Here is an 18,957-nt window from a genome sequence, read left to right as displayed (position 1 = left end):
GTAGATCGTAGCCAACTTTTTCTTCTATCAGACGGCGCGTCTCTGATTTGATATCAAGCTCCTTGATCCATTTTGAATTCACTTTTGTGCATGGCGAGAGAAAGGGATTCAGTTTCATTTTGTTGCATATGGATTTCCAGTTTTCCCAGCACCATTTGTTGAAGATGCTATCTTTCCTCCATTGCATGCTTTTAGCCCCTTTATCAAATATAAGATAGTTGTAGTTTTGTGGATTGGTTTCTGTGTCCTCTATTCTGTACCATTGGTCCACCCGCCTGTTTTGGTACCAGTACCATGCTGTTTTTGTTACTATTGCTCTGTAGTATAGTTTGAAGTCTGGTATCACTATACCGCCTGATTCACACTTCCTGCTTAGCATTGTTTTTGCTATTCTGGGTCTTTTATTTTTCCATATGAATTTCATGATTGCTTTCTCTATTTCTACAAGAAATGCCATTGGGATTTTGATTGGCATTGCATTAAACCTATAGAGAACTTTTGGTAATATCGCCATTTTCATGATGTTAGTTCTGCCTATCCATGAACAGGGTATATTTTTCCATCTTCTAAGATCTTCTTCTATTTCTCTCTTTAGGGTTCTGTAGTTTTCATTGTATAAGTCTTTCACCTCTTTTGTTAGGTTGATTCCCAAGTATTTTATTTTTTTTGAAGATATTGTGAATGGAGTGGTTGTCCTCATTTCCATTTCAGAGGATTTGTCGCTGATATACAGGAATGCCTTTGATTTATGCGTGTTGATTTTAAATCCTGCCACTTTGCTGAATTCATTTATTAGCTCTAATAGTTTCTTTGTAGAGCCTTTTGGGTCTGCTACGTATAGAATCATATCATCTGCAAATAGTGATAATTTAAGTTCTTCTTTTCCTATTTTTATGCCTTTAATTTCTTTCGTCTGTCTAATTGCTCTGGCCAGTGTTTCGAGAACTATGTTGAACAGAAGTGGAGAGAGAGGGCATTCCTGTCTTGTTCCAGATTTTAGAGGGAATGCCTTCAGTTTTTCTCCATTCAGAATGATGCTAGCCTGAGGCTTAGCATAGATTGCTTTTACAATATTGAGGTATGTTCCTGTTATCCCTAGTTTTTCTAGAGTTTTGAACATAAAGGGATGCTGTACTTTGTCAAATGCTTTTTCCGCATCTATCGAGATGATCATATGGTTCTTATTTTTAAGTCTATTGATGTGGTGAATAACATTTATTGGTTTCCGTATATTGAACCAGCCTTGCATCCCAGGGATGAATCCTACTTGATCATGGTGTACAATTTTTTTGATATGTTTTTTTATCCAATTCGCCAGAATTTTATTGAGGATTTTTGCATCTAGGTTCATTAGAGATATTGGTCTGTAGTTTTCTTTCTTTGAAGTGTCTTTGTCTGGTTTAGGTATCAGGGTGATGTTGGCCTCATAGAATGAATTTGGAAGTTCTCCCTCCTTTTCTATTTCCTGAAGTAGCTTGAAAAGTATTGGTATTAGTTCTTCTTTAAAGGTTTTGTAAAATTCTGCTGTATACCCATCCGGACCTGGGCTTTTCTTAGTTGGTAGTCTTTTTATGGTTTCTTCTATTTCCTCAATTGAAATTGGTCTGTTTAGGTTTTCTATATCCTCCTGACTCAATCTGGGCAGATCATATGACTTAAGAAATTTATCTATGCCTTCACTATCTTCTAATTTATTGGAGTATAAGGATTCAAAATAGTTTTTGATTATCTTCTGTATTTCTGAAGTGTCTGTTGTGATATTGCCTTTTTCATCCCGTATGCTAGTAATTTGAGTTCTCTCTCTTCTTCTCTTCGCTAGCATGGCTAAGGGTCTGTCGATTTTGTTTATTTTTTCAAAGAACCAACTTTTAGTTTTGTCAATTTTTTCAATTGTTTCTTTTGTTTCGATTTCATTAATTTCAGCTCTGATTTTAATTATTTCTTGCCTTCTACTTCTTTTGCTGTTGTTTTGCTCTTCTTTTTCAAGGATTTTGAGATGAAGTATGAGATCATTTATTTGTTGGTTTTTTTCTTTTTTTAAGGAATGAACTCCAAGCAATGAATTTTCCTCTTAGAACTGCTTTCAATGTGTCCCATAGATTCCGATATGTTGTGTCTGTGTTTTCATTTATCTCTAAGAATTTTTTAATTTCCTCCTTGATGTCTTCTATAACCCATTGATCATTCAGTAACCTATTGTTCATTCTCCAATTGATGTATGCTTTTTCCTTCCTTCTTTTATCGTTGATTTTCAGTTTCATTCCATTATGATCAGATAAGATGCATGGTATTATCTCTACTCCTTTATATTGTCTAAGAGTTGCCCTGTGACATAATATATGATCTATTTTTGAGAAGGATCCATGTGCTGCTGAGAAAAAAGTGTAACTGCTTGATGTTGGGTGGTATACTCTATATATGTCAATTAGGTCTAGGTTATTAATAGTGTTATTGAGTTCTATAGTTTCCTTATTCAACTTTTGTTTGGAAGATCTGTCCAGTGGCGAGAGAGGTGTGTTGAAGTCTCCCATGATTATGGTGTGGTGGTCTATTAGACTCTTGAACTTGAGAAGAGTTTGTTTGACGAACATAGCTGCACCATTGTTTGGGGCATAAATATTTATGATTGTTATGTCTTGTTGGTGTATGGTTCCCTTAAGCAGTATGTAGTGTCCCTCTTTATCTCTTTTGATTAACTTTGGCTTGAAATCTATTTTATTTGATATGAGTATGGACACGCCTGCTTGTTTCCAAAGTCCATATGAGTGATATGATTTTTCCCAACCTTTCACCTTCAGCCTATGTATGTCTTTTCCTATCAAATGCGTCTCCTGTAGGCAGCATATTGTTGGGTCTTGTTTTGTGATCCATTCTACTAGCCTGTGTCTCTTAATTGGTGAGTTTAAGCCATTAACATTTAGGGTTATTATTGAGATATGGGTTGTTCTTCCAGCCATATTTGTTTATTTCTCTTACTAAACATGGTTTGTTTTCCTCTTTGATTATTTCCCCCCCCCCTTTACTGTCCTACCTCCCACTGTTGGTTTTCATTGTTATTTTCCATTTCCTCTTCCTGTAATGCTTTGGCGAGGATGTTTTGAAGAGATGGTTTTCTAGCTGCGAATTCTTTAAACTTTTGTTTATCGTGGAAGGTTTTAATTTCATCCTCCATCCTGAAGCTTAATTTCGCTGGATACACAATTCTTGGTTGGAACCCATTTTCTTTCAGTGTTTGAAATATGTTATTCCAGGATCTTCTAGCTTTCAGAGTCTGTGTTGAAAGATCAGCTGTTATCCTGATTGGCTTACCCCTAAATGTAATCTGCTTCCTTTCTCTTGTAGCTTTTAAAATTCTCTCCTTATTCTGTATGTTGAGCATCTTCATTATAATGTGTCTAGGTGTGAATCTCTTATGATTTTGCACATTCGGCGTCCTGTAGGCTTCTAGGATTTGGGATTCTGTCTCATTCTTCAAGTCTGGGAAGTTTTCTTGTATTATTTCATTGAATAGATTGCTCATTCCTTTGGTTTGGAGCTCTGTACCTTCCTGTATCCCAATGACTCTTAAGTTTGGTCTCTTAATGTTATCCCATATTTCTTGGATGTTCTGCTCATGGTTTCTTAACAGTCTTGCTGAGCTGTCTATGTTCTTTTCCAGTTGAAATACTTTGTCTTCATTGTCTGATGTTCTATCTTCTAAGTGTTCTACTCTGCTGGTAGTATTCTCCATTGAGTTTTTAAGTTGGTTTATTGCTTCCTGCATTTCTAGGATTTCTGATTGCTTGTTTTTTATAACCTCTATCTCCCTGTATAGTTGATCCTTTGCTTCCTGGATTTGTTTGCGTAATTCGTTGTCGAAGTGATCTTTCATTGTCTGATTTTGCTGTTTAATGTCTTCCTTGATACTCCAGATCATCTGAAGCATGTATATCCTGAATTCTTTATCTGACATTCCATCTGCTGCAGCTGTTACCTCTTCTAAAGTTGCGTTGACCTGCATTGCTTGTGGTCCTTTCTTTCCTTGTCTTTTCATACTGCTTGCGTATCTTTCCTACAGGTGCGGGCGGCGGCTCTGCTCTCTCCTTATTCCAATTTGGGTGTCGTGGCTACCACGCCAGCAGGTCACTGGGCCTGTTCTGGGAGCTGGCGGCGGCTCTGTTCTGCCCCTACTCCAATTGGGGTGACGAGTGTACCATGCCGGCAGGCCACCGGGCCTGATCCGCCGGTCGGTTGCAGGTTTGCCTACCCTGCAGGCGCGGGCGGCAGCTCTACTCTGCCCCTACTCCAAATGGGGTGACGTGTCTGTCGTACCGGCAGGCCACTGGGCCTGTCCTGCTGGTCGGTCGCAGATCTGCCCACCTTTCTGGCACGGGTGGAGGCTCTGCTCTGCCCCTACTCCAATTGGGGTGTCGTGACTACCCTGCCTGCAGGACGCTGGGCCTGTTCCTGGCAAGGGAGGCGACTCTGCTCTGTCACTACTCCAATTAGGGTGGTGTTTGTACCACGCCGGCAGGCTCCTGGGCCTGATCCGCCGGTCTGTTGTAGGTCTGCCTACCTTGAAGGCACGGGCGGCGGATCTGCCCTGCCCCTCCTACCACGCCTGCGGACCCCTGGGCCTGATCTGCAGGTTGATCACTGGTCTGCTCACCCTGCGGGCACGGGTGGCGGTTCCGCTCCACCCCCACTCCAATTGGGGTCACGTGACCACCACACCGGCAGGGCCTGATCTGGGCGTGGGAGAAGGATCTGCTCTGCCCCTACTCCAGTTGGGGTGACGTGTGTACCACACTGGCAGGCCACTGGGCCTGACCCGCCAGGCTGTCACAGGTCTGTTTACCTTGCAAGCGCGAAGGGCGGCTCTGCCCTGCCCCTCCTACCACGCCCATGTACTACTGGGTCACGGGTCTGCCCACCTGGCGGGTGTGGGTGGCGGCTCCGCTCCGCCCCCTCTCCAATTGGGGTCACGCGGTCACCACGCTGGCGAGCCACTGGGCCTGCTCCGGGGGCTGGCAGCGGCCCGGCTCCTCCCCTCTGGCTCGAGGACAAATTGAGGAGATTCGGGTGTCTGAGCCTCACCCCCCTTACCAGGAGACCAACTGCTTATGTCACCGCTGGTATTGATGAAGATCTCTCCTCCGCCGCTTTCTGCTGACATCAGATCTCTGCCATGTTGGTATCCTATGCGAATGGCAACATTTCGTTCCCCTTGCCGGGCAACCCAAGCAACGGGTGAGTCCTGACCGGCCCTCAGCAGGACCCGGACCGAGAAGCAGTTTCCGCGGGCTCCTAGCCCTGGGCCAGGGCAGTTCCGGGAGCCGGAACTCGGCCGCTCCGTGCTCGGTGTAAGCTCCTATAAGTGTAGGCTCCAAGAAGCAGTCCCCGCGGGCTCAGTTCCGGGAGCCGGAATTCGGCCGCTTAGTGCTTGGTGTATGCTCTGATAGGAGCAGGGTCCAAGAAGCAGCCTCCGCAGGCTCCGCAGCCCTGAGCCAGGGCGGTTCCTGGACGGTTCCGGGAGCCGGAACTCGGCCGCCCCGCGCTCGGTGTTCACTCCGATAAGATCAGATTCTAAGAAGCCCCCAGGCGCTGAACCCTAGCAATCTGTCTGCAAGCCGCAGGCGAATTGCAGCCTGAAATTACCTCTTCTATGGCTGAATGAGCTGCGGTCAGTCGAAAACAGGGATGGTGACGTCAGTTTACCAACATGGTGGCTGCTGGCCTCCTCTGTGGTCTGACCGGTGTGGAGAACCGAGATGGACCGCTTCCTTCCCCCGTCTCGAACCCAGAATTCAGCCCTGAGTGCGGTGCTTGCGCGGCTGGCAGAAACTGCAGCACTGTAACCCTGCGTCTCTATCCCAGCGCGCGCTGCAGACTCCAGCCGCGGGGCGGTTTGCTGAATAAGCAGTGTTACCCTCCGTGCGACAAACCTCTCGCGTTTGAGTCCCCGTAGCCGATCCTCGTGCGATGGAAATCCTTCCTCCAGGTTCCGGTGCACCCCACTATTGCTGGAAATTCCTAACAAGATTTCCTTTAGCCGTCCTGACTTGTCATACTCCCACACAGTGAAGCAGCACACGTGGGCAATGCACTCCCCTCGCCGCCATCTTCCTTCCTCGGGAAGCCTTTAATATTCATCATTTCAAGAGCGCCATTCAGTCCTTACAATCTTTGTATTAGTTTTCCCGGGCTGCCATAACAAAATACCACAGACTAGGTAGTTTAAAAATACAGAAATTTATTTTCTCACACTTGTAGAGGCGAGATGTCCAGGATAAGTTGCCAGCTAGCTGGCCAGAAGATGACTGTCTTCTCACCATGTCCTCCTGTGATTCTCCTCTGTACCCATGTATCTTTGGTGTCTCTTCTTCTTCCTGTAAGAACGCTAGTCCCGAGGAATCATGGCCGCAGCATTGTGACTTCATTTAATCTTAATTATTTCTTTAAAGTCTTTATCTCAGGACTAGGGTTGTAGCTCTGTGGGAGAACATTTGCCCCTTGTAATTGAGACCCTGTGTTCTACTGAGTGACATGGCTTCCCTGCTGCCAAGCCAGGAAGCCACACCTGATACTCCCTGCCAGATGGCAGCATAGCAGTGGAGCAGCTGAGGGGTGGCCTGGGTGGGTGTGAGCGTGAGCAGCAAGTGTGGGCCTCCGCCACGTGGAGTCCGCAGTGCAGGCACTGTGAGCCAGCGTCCAGGTGAGCCAAGGTGGCTGACCTGTCATCCTTTAGCAGCCAGGCCTGGGCATGGCACAAGGCCTGCTGCAGAAGCCCACTCTAGGCAGCGCTGCAACCCCATCCAATGACCTCAACCTCCTACTTCCTGATCTGCCTTGAGAAAATGGAAGTAGAGCATACTTGAATCGAAGTTGAAACTCAAGACTTGACCAATAGTTTTAGTGTGTCTCCAAACCCCAAATGGCATAAACTTGGCCAACAGAGTTAGTACTTTTCCAAATCCTATTTAGCATAAGTTTGGAATAACAGTGAACCAAGTGCTAAATTAGCACACTCTAGGTGGGAGAGAAATCAGGTCCCCTCCTGCACTGCAAGAGTCCTTTTTTTTTTTAGTTGTATATGGACACATGTCTATTTATTTTTATGTGGTGCTGAGGATGGAACCCAGTGCCTCACACATGCTAGGCAAGCGCTCTACCACTGAGCCACAACCACAACCCCAGCCCAACTGCAAGAGTTCTATTTCTATTCTTCAATAGATCCTGCCATTACACTCACTCATCCCAATCTGTGGATTTCATTCTTCAAATTCTTAAGACAAGAACCCAGAAAGAAGAACAAACTGAAGATGAGCTGCCGGGGTCTCCGCAACACTGGAGGGCGTGGCCTGCCCTTAAGAACCCCCCAGCACCTCCCAGCTGCAGAGGTCTGCAGCTTGGGCAGACCCCACCCACCAGCAGAAGCAGTGAATCCTGTTTCATCTCAAAACTTCAGTTTCATCAGCTCCACAGAAAGAAAAAAATAAAGCAAGATCTAACTAAAGGTCCTATCTCCAAATATAGACACATGGGAAGTTAGGTCTCTAACATTAGAATTTTGAAGGAACACAAATGAGTCCTCCAGTCTTCAATATTTTCATAATTGATCATACCACAAATTTGGGCACAATCCCAGGCCCTCCAGCCACTCCCACATAAAAATTGAACAACAAAATGGTGGTAGCATCCTTTCAGGGTTATTACACAGCAGGCACTATTCTAACACTTTAGGTGAATGCATGCATTTAATCTTCATGGAGGGGCCCAAGGAATGCCCCCTCTTTCCTTACCACAACCTAAAACAGAAGTTGGCAGTGATTTTTTTTCCTGTAAGGAGCAAATAGAATTTTTATTTTAAGTGCTATAAGCCACACAGTTTCTGTCAAAACAACTCAACTCTGCTGCTGTATCATGACCATACACAATATGGAAGCAAACGTGTGTGGTCCGATAAAACTTCATTTCAGCATACCAAAAGGTGAACTTCTTGTAACTCTCATCTGTCATAAAGTAGTCTTCTTTTGATGTTTTTTCCCCAACCTTTTAAAAATGTAAAATCCATTCTTACCTCTCAATCTGAACAAAACAGGTGATAGTCCAATTTGGCCCAGAGGCTATAGTTTGCCAATTGAGAAATAAAATGAAGAGTAAGGCAGACAGAATAGCAACTTAATGCTGGTAAACCAACATGGAAGTTGCAGCAGAACAAGTATCATGTGATGTATGTATGTTAAGGGTTAAATATGCAAAGCAACAAGATGTTGCTTGTGGTGCATCCACAGTTATAAAAGCATGCGTGAGTGTTAAAAAAAAAAAAACACCAAGTTTAAGGTAATAAAGAAGGAAGAAAGAGAAGGGTATCTGGGTGAACTGTGGGGAATTTCAATTGTATATGTTGTCCTTTATTCTTTAAAGAAGGATCTGGGGCAAAAGTTACAAAATATTGAGATTTGACAAAGTTGTGTGTTAGATATTGACAAAATAAGTCCAAATGGCTGCAGAAGGACCTAAAAGAAGAGAAAGCAAAGTCTTCTCCAAGTCTGAGATTCACTAACAGGAGGAAGGTTGTCATGCAGAGATCATGTCAAGAACTAAATCCACCAAAGTGAACATTTTTCTGGAATCTAACTACATCTTGCAAGGTTTTGGGAATACTGGAGTGATCAGTTTTGCTTCCTGACTTGGACACTCCAGTGGGCTTCCAAAACTTACCACTACCCTTATTTGTGTTGGTTGTCAAATTGTGGGACTTGTTAAAAACCCAAGCTCACTTTACCTCTGCAAAACACTGGTTTGGGTGCCTTTGCTCATTTTAACCTCACTCATTATTTCTTTGTTTACAGTATATAGAGAAGGAAAAGGGTGATCCCTTTTCTATCCAGCATAAAGGGTAATTGTGCTAGATATTGTGGTGCACTCCTATAATCTTGGCTACTTGGGAGGCTAAGGCAGGAGGATCACACGTTGGAGGCCAGCCTGGGCAATTTAGTAAAATTCTGTCTCAAAATTTAAAAATGTAAAGGGCTGGTTATATAGCTCAGTGGTGAAGAGCTCCTAGGTTCAATCCTTAGTACCACCAAATACAAAAATAATTAAGAGTTTTGGTGACACACATCCCTGTGATAACAGGTCAAAAACAGGAAAGCGTAAGTAATTTATTTAATCATAGTTTTATGTGGCATGGAGACTTCAGATTGAGGTGAACTGCCCATTTTTATGCTTAGGCTGATGGACGAAGTCTGGACAGTCAGGTAGAAACTGAATAAAAAGCTAATGGAAATAGAGTGGGGAACCCAGCGAGGCCTGCCTGTTCAAACTTTCCCCAACCCTCTGCAGCCTTCCTTCCTCCCAGGTAAAGGGCAGAACCCCTTCCAAACTGGAGAGTCTCATGACCTACTCTCACACAAGGTAGGTCACAGAATTGCTTTACAGGCAACTCTTGTACAGAAAGGCAGGGGAAAATTTGAGTACTCTTTTTAGGTTCCATGGTCAGCTTTGGGGAAAAGGGGTTCTGGTTTCTATGACCTGCCTTGAGGATAAGGAATTCTGGTTTCTATGGTTTGACTTGGGGGAGAAGGAGGAGAGAGAAACAGGAGGTGGTGATGTGAATCAAGGTGTCTGATTACTTTGTGGTTGTGGTGTGATTGCACTGGGATTACAAGTGTACAGGGTTAACATTCCCCAGTTGCTATATGGCACACCTGCCCTTGATCTCTCCAGGCAAACGTCCGTTTTAACCTTAAGTCACAGACACTGTCTCCTAGGAATAAAAGATTCTGAACTTCAGAAGATAACCACACTGTGTGCTCTGAACTTCAAGTCTGCCTGCTTTCTAGAAGAATTCCTCACAAATAGCCTTTTTTTTTAAATCTTATTTTTTTGGGGGGTGGGTGGGGTTTTTTTGTTTGTTTGTTTGTTTGTTTTTTTGGTCTTTTTTGGAACTGGGGGTCAAACCCAGGGCTTTGTGAATGTAAGGCAGACGCTTTGCCACTGAGCTACATCCCAGCCCACAAATAGCCTTTTGGTGATAAAGCCTATATAATAAATGTGTAGAGCCAGCTCTGGGTCACTGTTCCTCCACCAGAGGATGGTACCACCTGATCTCACCTTTCTAAGTGTTTATGTGTTTTTCTTAATTCCCCATCACCCCTCACAGTCTTCTGAATTAACAGCCATGCAGATCACCACAGGAGGGCAGGAGAGGATCAGGGAGGAAACTGCCCTCTCACTTTCAGGTATCTTTTTCTGAGCCCCAACAGGAACATCACTTTTTATTATTTTATTCTTCATACTTTCTTATGAGCTTAAAATACTTTAAAATTTAATAGAAAAAAAATTTTAAAAATCTAAAAAAGAGGGGCTGGGGATGTGGCTCAAGCGGTAGCACACTCGCCTAGCATGCGCGGGGCGCTGGGTTCGATCCTCAACACCACATAAAAATAAAATAAAGATGTTGTGTCCACCTTAAAAAAAAAAAAACTAAAAAAGAAAGGTATTAAATCTAGTATTTGTTTTGTGTTAAGGCTTTTTTTCATTGAGCTTCACGAATGTCTAGAGTTTGAACCTGAGTGCTTCCCTTAGTACATTTTTCATCAATCACTGCACACACAGTTAACTTCCCAAATCATAGTCAAACCAAAAACATTTGAATAAAAAAAGTTATATTGCTGTAATGGAATTAATTGTCCCACCCCAAATTCACATGTTGAGGACCCTCTGGAACCCCAGGATGTGATTATTTGGAGACAGAATACTAAAAGGGGTAACTAAGTTAAGATGTCATCTTTAGAATGGTCCCATATGGCTGCTGTCCTTATGAGAAGAGGAAATTAGGACACAGACATGCACAGAGGGAGGATCAAGTAAAGACACAGACAGAGATGGTCATCTGCAAGCTGAGAAGAGTTGGGCAGGATGGCAGCCTTATTGCAGAAACTGACTCCTTAGTGGGTCTTGCAGATAGTAGGCATGTTGTGTGTATTTTTAAAAAGTTTTATTGAGGTATAATTAATTTAAAGAATTGAACATACTTGTAGTGTCCAATTTGATGAATTTAGACATATGCAAATACCAGGAATAGACACATTCAACACCTCCCAAAATTTTCTTGTGTCCCTTTGTTTTGTTTCAGTTTTGTAGCACAAATACAAAAAAAAAAAAAAAGGGAGGGGGACAATATTGTATTGTTAATTCTAGGTATGATGTTGTACAGAAGATCCTAGAACTTATTCCTCTAAGGTAACTGTGTTAGTTAGCTTTCTGTTACTGCAACAAAATACCTGAGATGATCAACTTATAGAGAAGGTTTTTTGGGCTCACAGTTTTCAGAGGCTTGGTCCATGGTCAGTTGGCCCAATTGCTTTTGGTCCTGCGGTAGAGCAGCACATCATGGTGGGAAGCATGTAGCATAGTAAAACTGATCACCTCTTGGCCACAAGGAAAACAGGAAAAAAAAAAAAAAAAAGAGGGACTAAGGCCCCACCATCCCCTTCAAGGGCATATTACTAGCGCCTAGAAGACCTCTCAGTAAGCCTCAGCTCTTCCTGTTTCCATGACCTCCCACCAGTGCCAAGTTGGGGTCTAAGGCTTCATTACACGGGCCTTTAGGGGACATTCCAGATACAAATTACAGCAGTAACTGAAATGTCATCTTTTGGTAACAAATTCCCATTTCTCCTGGCACATGCATCCTTGACTTCAAAAACTTTTAATAGCCTCTCAACTGTAACCCTCAACTTATGAAAGCACACCTATCATACTGCCCATGCTAAAGTATTTTAAGATAATTATAGTAAATAGTAAAAGTGTGAATGAGATATTCAGAAATATGACGAGCACTTTAAATTTTTCACAAAATCCCTAGTGTTTCAGACTGATGTTTTGTCATTGTTATTTTATTTGTATTTATATGGTTTGGTAGCAGGGTTTGAACTCAGGGGCACTTGACCACTGAGCCACATCCTCACCCTATTTTATCTAGAGACAGGGTCTCACTGAGTTGCCTAGCACCTCCTTTTTGCTGAGGCTGGCTTTGAACTTATAGATTCAGACTCTCAAGCCATAGAGATTATAGGCATGTGCCACTGCGTGCGGCTCTGTCATTGTTTTAATATGTGAAAAAAACATTCTTTACCTGCAGGAAAAACATCGTGGACCCAGAAGATTCCCGATGTGTCCGATTAACGCTCACTGGCCAGATGACTTCAGTATCTCCAGAAGAAGTAGAATTTGCCAAGCAGGCCATGTTTTCAAGGTGTGTAGATGCTCTAAAATTGGTTGGCCCAGAAATATACGATAATAAAACATAGCTTTCATGGTTGTGCCATTGGATGCCTCGGATGGATACAATGACAGTGGTTGGTCTGAGTGCCTTTCACTGGCAATGTGGCCAACTTTGTGCTGGCCACCATGATCACTAGCAGGAGCAGTAGAGGCCATGGAGGCCAGACAGGTGGCCCAAGGTGGGCTGACACTACCTTTGGAAAACACCCCACATTGAAGTGTTCCAGGCACAATTGCTACCAATTTTCATCCTTTGGTAATATCCTGCCCTACAATGAAAATAACGGAACCTGCCTAATCAAGTTAATGCAACAAACATGGTCCCATGTCCTCTCTTGGCATTTACTTGGTTACAGATGTTTTTCCCTGTTTGGACTTGGTCTTTGAATTTTATGTTTATAACATTTTTAGTTCTAAAGGACATTTTTATGACGTTAAAAAGATTAGTGAGCCACAACTTCTACCCTCAAGGTTATTACAATGTGTGCAGGGGTGCCCGTGGGGGGAGAAGGCAAGTCGGTCAATAACAGAAGGTGAACTGGAATGTTTCCTGTCCACTGTGATTGGTTCTCAGCCTGGATCAACAGTCCTGAGCTTGCTACAGGAACAGAAACCTTTCCATGAGCAGACGTGTTTCATGGGTTCCCCGTTTTGTTAACATTTCACACAGAGAATCATGAAGCCTTTCTCGATGTTTCCTACTAACAATCACCGACATCCACTGCAGGTGTTTTATGTGTGCCTCCTTATTTGCTCCCCACATGCCTTCCTGACCCAAGCACCATCAGGCTCACCCAGATGACAGGTAAGGATACTGGGGCTTGTGAGCACTGAGGGCCCACAAGGCTTTGCAGCTCATCAGCAGTTGAACTTGGTCAAATCAAGGAGCCTGGCTCGAGATGTGAGATTTTTGCCATTCAGTGTAGGGACTGTGAGCTTCCTGCCTTCCCAAAGCTGTCCCAGGCCCTCATACCCAGCTCCTCAGCTTCTGCCTCTGGCTGAGTTGAGCAGCTCTCAGCCTAAATAAGGCTAGGAGTCTGAAGGTCCGTAACCTGGCCCAGGGTGCACCCCTTTGATAAGAACAACTTTACTGTGATCTCTCTTTGTTCCTTCAGGCACCCAGGGATGAGGAAGTGGCCCCGTCAGTATGAATGGTTCTTCATGAAGATGAGAATAGAATATATTTGGCTTCAGAAATGGTATGGAGGTGTATCTGACATTTCAAAGGAGGAATATTTCAAAGCGGTTCCTAGAAAGGCCTGATGCAATGGAAGAAAGTCCCTGCTGTTTGCATTATAGTGAAAACCTTTTACGTGATGTAACCGGACAGCTCTTGAACGCTGTCTCTTTGTTGAAGGCTTCGTGGTGCCCTGTCACCTACAGCAGAACGAGAGGATGAAGAGGGAGCCTTGCGCGTGACTTGAGCCTCAAGGGGTCATTTGAAGATCCTCCACTTTCACAGGTACTTCACAGAGATCGTCTTCGTTCACATTGCGTTCAATCCAGACTCACCTCTTGGTTGTCAAAACGGCACACTGAGACCTTTACTGGTCCATTCTTTAGGAAAAAAAAATTATGCCTGTGTGTACAATATGACTGCTCTGTATTGTGAGACTGTTTTTGTTGTTTTCTGTGCCAAACGCAGTGTCTTGGATCAAAGCTTATTGCAACCACAAAGGGGTTGAATATGCACCACACAGCCTCAAAACTGTGTACAGGGTGAGGGTGGAGGACTATCTGTCTGTGGGTCACTCATCATGCTCCTGGATTGCAAATACATCATTGAGTCACATTGGCTAGATTGTAACCAATGTCACTTATGGTCACTTATGGACTCCTCCCCCCTCTAACGTGATCAGCAATGTAAGAACGGGCAGAGTTTGCAGCACAGGCCTATTCTGTAGAAGCAGATGTTGGTAGAACACCAAAAAGAATGGGGTAGATTTGGCCTCAAGCTTCTTAGATCCCAACTGCTCACACTTTTTTTATAGAGAATTCCCCACTCGCATGCATGAGGAGTGGCATCCAAAATAAGAAGCACCTCGTGCCATGGATTGTAGAGAGGAAAAGGGAGAAGGGTGAGGCTGTGAAGCAAGCAAAGACAGAGCCTGAAAGGAGGATGAAAGAGGTCACTAACTGAGGGTGCTTTCCAGAGGTCGTCTCATTTAGGCCCTACAACCAAGGAGGGTATGTCCTCATTGTCACTTCCAGACAAGGAAACTGAGGCTCTGCATGGCCAAGTCAATATTCAAGGTCAGACTCCTGAACTCCCTGCACAGAATGGATGAGTGCTTTTGATTTTAAGAATAGAGTTACTAAAATGCTTAGTCGCTGAAAATCCTTAAAGGGAGTATGAAAGACAGGGACTGATTTGTCTGGAGATAATTTGTCACTGCTTTCAGGATTTAAAAAAAAAAAAAAAAGGGAGGGGTCTCTGAAATTTGAGTACACATCCTGCATGGACCAATGTGTACACACCTAAGATCTCTTACAATTGAAATCTATAAAGAATCTGGTACAATCCAAGTTTTCTATTTTTCTATAATAATTTTGACTCTCTTCGATGGGTTTGGTATGCTCTATAACATAACAACCATCATTATGTATAGAAAATTCTTAAAGAAAATGTTATTAGTGGTTTTTGCTTTTGCTTAACAAAATAAGACATGAAGGTTTGAGTTGTCAAAAATATATTTTAAGTGCCTGTTACTAAAAACATAGTAACACGCACAGGATTCTTTTTTGTCATAAGCCAATTCTCAAAAGAGTTCCTAGTAATGGAATATAAAAATAAGATGTTTTTTTCAGGGTATTTCATATTTTCAGAGTTTAAAGTTACTGCTACCCTAATTTTAAGGAAAGATTGGGGAGAGAAACTGGAAGAACAAGCCACGTACTCAAAAGTACTCCATAAGTTAACCTCAAACCTTAATTCTTGGAACATCACTCCCTCCCTGTCCAGTCTCGAGATAATATGCCTACGTTAGATTTGCTTTGATATTCAGTTCCATTTGGCTCATTCAGGGTCCCTGATGCTTCAGAGGGTTTTGCAGGATGGGTTCCATTTATAACCACGGGTAAAGGTTGTCAGGTATTTATCCAAATTGCACAAAACAAAATCTGAACAATCAGAATAATCTTGAAAATTCACAAGTTTGAGTTGGATGGGCTCCATTCAGGGAATTATGTTTCAGAAAAATCTCAAAAAATGTATGCTGATTAAAAATTTTAAGACTATATTGGGGAGCTGAAGGTAGTTCAATGAAGAGTGCTTGCCTAGTACATGTGAAGTCCTGGGTTCAATCTCCAGCACTGAAAAGGAAAAAAAGACTATACTGGAAGTTTTAGACATAATAAGGCAAGGAAAATAAAATAAAATGAATATGGATTGGTTAAAAAAATTAAAAGTATTCCTATTTACAGATGACATGATTGTTTACATAGAAAATTCCAAATGATCTACTTCTTAAATAATAATAATTTAAAAACCCCACCTGGGACTAGTGAGAGAAGTAAGGTCCCAGGATACAAGATCAGCACATGAACATGTGGAAATCAAAACTATAATCACAATACCACTTACTGCCACTTCAAAGAAAATTAAATTATGCTTGGTATAAACTTAACAAAACATGTATAGAATTTGAATGCTGAAAGAAATCAATGACTTAAATAAATGAAGTGTCTTGGATCAAAACTTATTGCAACCACAAAGGGGTTGAATATGCACCACACAGCCTCAAAACTGTGTACAGGGTGAGGGTGGAGGACTATCTGTCTGTGGGTCAGACATATATATAAATATATTCATGGATTGGAAGACACAAAATAGTAAAGATGCCAACTCTCCCAAACTGATCTCTTGGTTTAATGTAATTATTATCAAAACCCCAGAAAGGTTTTTGTAGACATATGCAAACTTTTTATAAAAGTTTTCAGGCTTTGAGATAGCTGAAACAATCTTGTAAAAGAACAAAGTAGGAGAAATCACTCTATCCAATGGAAAAATTTATTACATAGCAATAGTACTTAAGATGGCGTGTGATTGGTAGAGGCTTAAACACATAGGTGAATAGAACAGAACAGTGAATCTAGAAATAGTCCCACACAAATATGCTGAACTAATTTTTAATAAAGATACAGAATTAATTCAACATAAGGAGGATAATCTTTTCAGTAAATATACTGGAGCAACAGGAAATCCATGAGAAAATAAAATGAACCTTGGACTAAATTTCATACCTTCTACAAAAATTAACTCAAAAGAGATCGTATCTGTAAATATAAAATGTGAAACTATAAAACTATAGAAAGAAATATAAAGTCTTTTGAATCAATGGCTAAGCAAATGGTTTTTTGACCTGACACCAAAATCTATAAAAGGAAAATTCGATAAATTAGACCTTATCAAAATTTAAAAGATTTGTTCTGCAAAAGACCATGTTAAGAAGACGGAAGGCAGGCTATATACTGAGAGCAAATATCTGCAAACCACATATCTGACAAAAGACTAGTATCTAGAATACGTAAAGAACTCTCAAAACGCAAGAGCTTTTTTAAAACTCCAATTAGAAAATGATTATGATGGACCATTTCACTGCAGAGGATCTACAAATGGCAAATAAACACATGAAATGATATTCAACATCATTAGTCATTAGGGAACAACAAACTAAAACCACAATGAGGTATCACTACGTACCTACCAAGTCTGCCAAAATAAAAGGTAATGAGAACATCAAACGTTGGCAAGCATACCTGCCAGGAAACTGGATCAGTCATCCACTGCTGCTGGGAATGGAAAATAGAATAACCACTCTGGGAAACCATGTGGCTGTTTCCTGACTAGATGTGTAATGGCCATGCCAACCAGCAATTGCACACTGAGGCATTTATGCCAGAGAAATGAATACTGATTTTCATAGAATAACTTGCACATGGATTATTCATAATATTAAAGAACTGGAAATAACCAGCTGTCATTTAATCTGGTGGCTGTTAAAAAAATTGTGATACATCCATCGCATGGAAAACTATTCAACAATAAAAAGGAGCTAATTACCAAAACAAGCAGCAACTTGGATGAATCTCCAGAGAATTATGCTGAAAGAGAAAAGCCAATCTTAACAGTTTATACACTATGTGATTCCATTCATGGAACATTTTGAAGTGCAAAATTATAGGAATGAAGGCTAGATTAGGGGTTGCCAGGGAGGAAGGTAGAGAACAACCAAGGTGGTTGTAACTGTGCAAAGTTAACACAAAAGAACCTGTGGTGATGGAAATGCTCAGTATCTTGACCAAATCCTGGTTGTGAAATCGTACTATAGTTTAGTAAGATATTACCTTCAAGGGAAACTGGGTTAAAAGCTTCAGAGCAATTTTTGATATTATTTCTTAAAACTGCATTTAATCTCTAAATACCTACAACTATCTCAGAAACTACAATTATCTCAGAGGGAAAGGTTTAATATAAACAGGACTCAAACTTTCACTTAAACAAGGCATTGTATTCTCTCTCTTGTTAGTCCCCAACACAACAAGGAACTGAGCTAGAGCCAAAATCTAGCAGAAAGGGGACAACATTTCTTCTGTTTAACCAGAAATATGTATATGGAAGAGATGTAAGCCTTCTTTAATAGTTTTCTAAATGTATTCAATTTAATATTGAATACAATTAAAAATCCAACAGTGGCTGGGGTATAGCTCAGTGGTAGGGTGCATACATAACATTCTCCAAGCAGTGGATCAACCCCCAGCTCTGCATAAAGGGAATTGGACAAATCTGTGTATAGATTTTAGGTGGGACACTAAGGAGGGGAAGATGTCTTCAAGTTTTTGGCATGAACACATTGAGTAAGCTATAAGTGTATTTATGTACCCACAACTGTATATAATGATTCTCCACTGGTGTTTATATAAATAACTATATTTCCAGTGATCTTCCTCTACATATTCTGGGAAGGAATTCTTTTGTTTCTGTGAATAAGTGAAGTAAAGTACAGCCAGATCCCCATGTTTTTCTTTACAGCGGCTGGTCAGAGTCATGATGCTGATGTATAGTGTAATTCTGCTGTTTCTTGTTTCAGTATCCCTTGTCTACCCTGACTCTGTAGCAGAGTTGTTTGGGAGTTGAAATGTGTTTCTACAATTTCCCTAAAAAAACATCTGTATTTCATCTTTAATAACTGAACTGAGTCAAATACTGTTTGGAAAATAAAACTTCCCTGGAATACTCTATTGATGTTTATTTGATTGCTATAGCAGCAATTATGGAAAATTTGAATTGTAATGAAGCTATGATTTGTCTGTACCATGTAATGCATGTGGACTGTAAAATGTTTCCAAAACTAGATGTGTCTGTGTCACCAAAGACTATTTCCTGATATGGTTTCTGTGCTTGATTAAATGAAATTATGATATTTATGTACAGTTATTTCATGTGATATTATAAATTAACATTATTTAATTTTCAAGAAAATAGATGCTACTACAATGAATCGGCTCAAAAATTTCTAATAGAAAGAAAAGAATGAGCTGGGTGACATTACATTATGACTTTGTGTTTTGAGATAGGGTCTTTCTATGTTGCCCAGTTGGCCTTGAGCCCCATGGACTCAAGAAATCCTCTGGCCTCGGCCTTCTGAGGAGCTGGGACTATAGGTTTGCATCACCACACCTGTT

General features: G+C 41.7%; 1 protein-coding gene across 2 annotated transcripts in view; it reads left to right on the top strand.

Moving 5' to 3' along the window:
• Creg2 (cellular repressor of E1A stimulated genes 2) overlaps window positions 1-18,699 on the top strand; it is a 45,810-nt gene extending 27,111 nt beyond the window's left edge. Inside the window, exons 3-5 of one of the 2 annotated variants that reach the window (XM_058571409.1) lie at window positions 12,131-12,244; window positions 13,053-13,078; window positions 13,389-13,541. In XM_058571409.1, coding sequence (XP_058427392.1) covers window positions 12,131-12,244; window positions 13,053-13,078; window positions 13,389-13,402 — 154 coding nt within the window. In that variant the 3' untranslated portion in view covers window positions 13,403-13,541. Of the gene's footprint in view, window positions 1-12,130; window positions 12,245-13,052; window positions 13,079-13,388 lie in introns of both variants that reach the window. The other variant, XM_046419966.2, reaches the window with a different exon arrangement.
• Window positions 18,700-18,957: the final 258 nt, after the last annotated feature.

The sequence above is a fragment of the Marmota monax genome, unplaced genomic scaffold (genome assembly GCF_021218885.2).
Source record: "Marmota monax isolate L192 unplaced genomic scaffold, Marmota_monax_Labrador192_F-V1.1 WCK01_AAM20220418_F8-fsc00178, whole genome shotgun sequence".
Classification (NCBI taxonomy): domain Eukaryota; kingdom Metazoa; phylum Chordata; class Mammalia; order Rodentia; family Sciuridae; genus Marmota; species Marmota monax.
Note: the sequence above shows the minus strand (reverse complement) of the source record. Positions and strands in the feature narration are given on the sequence as shown.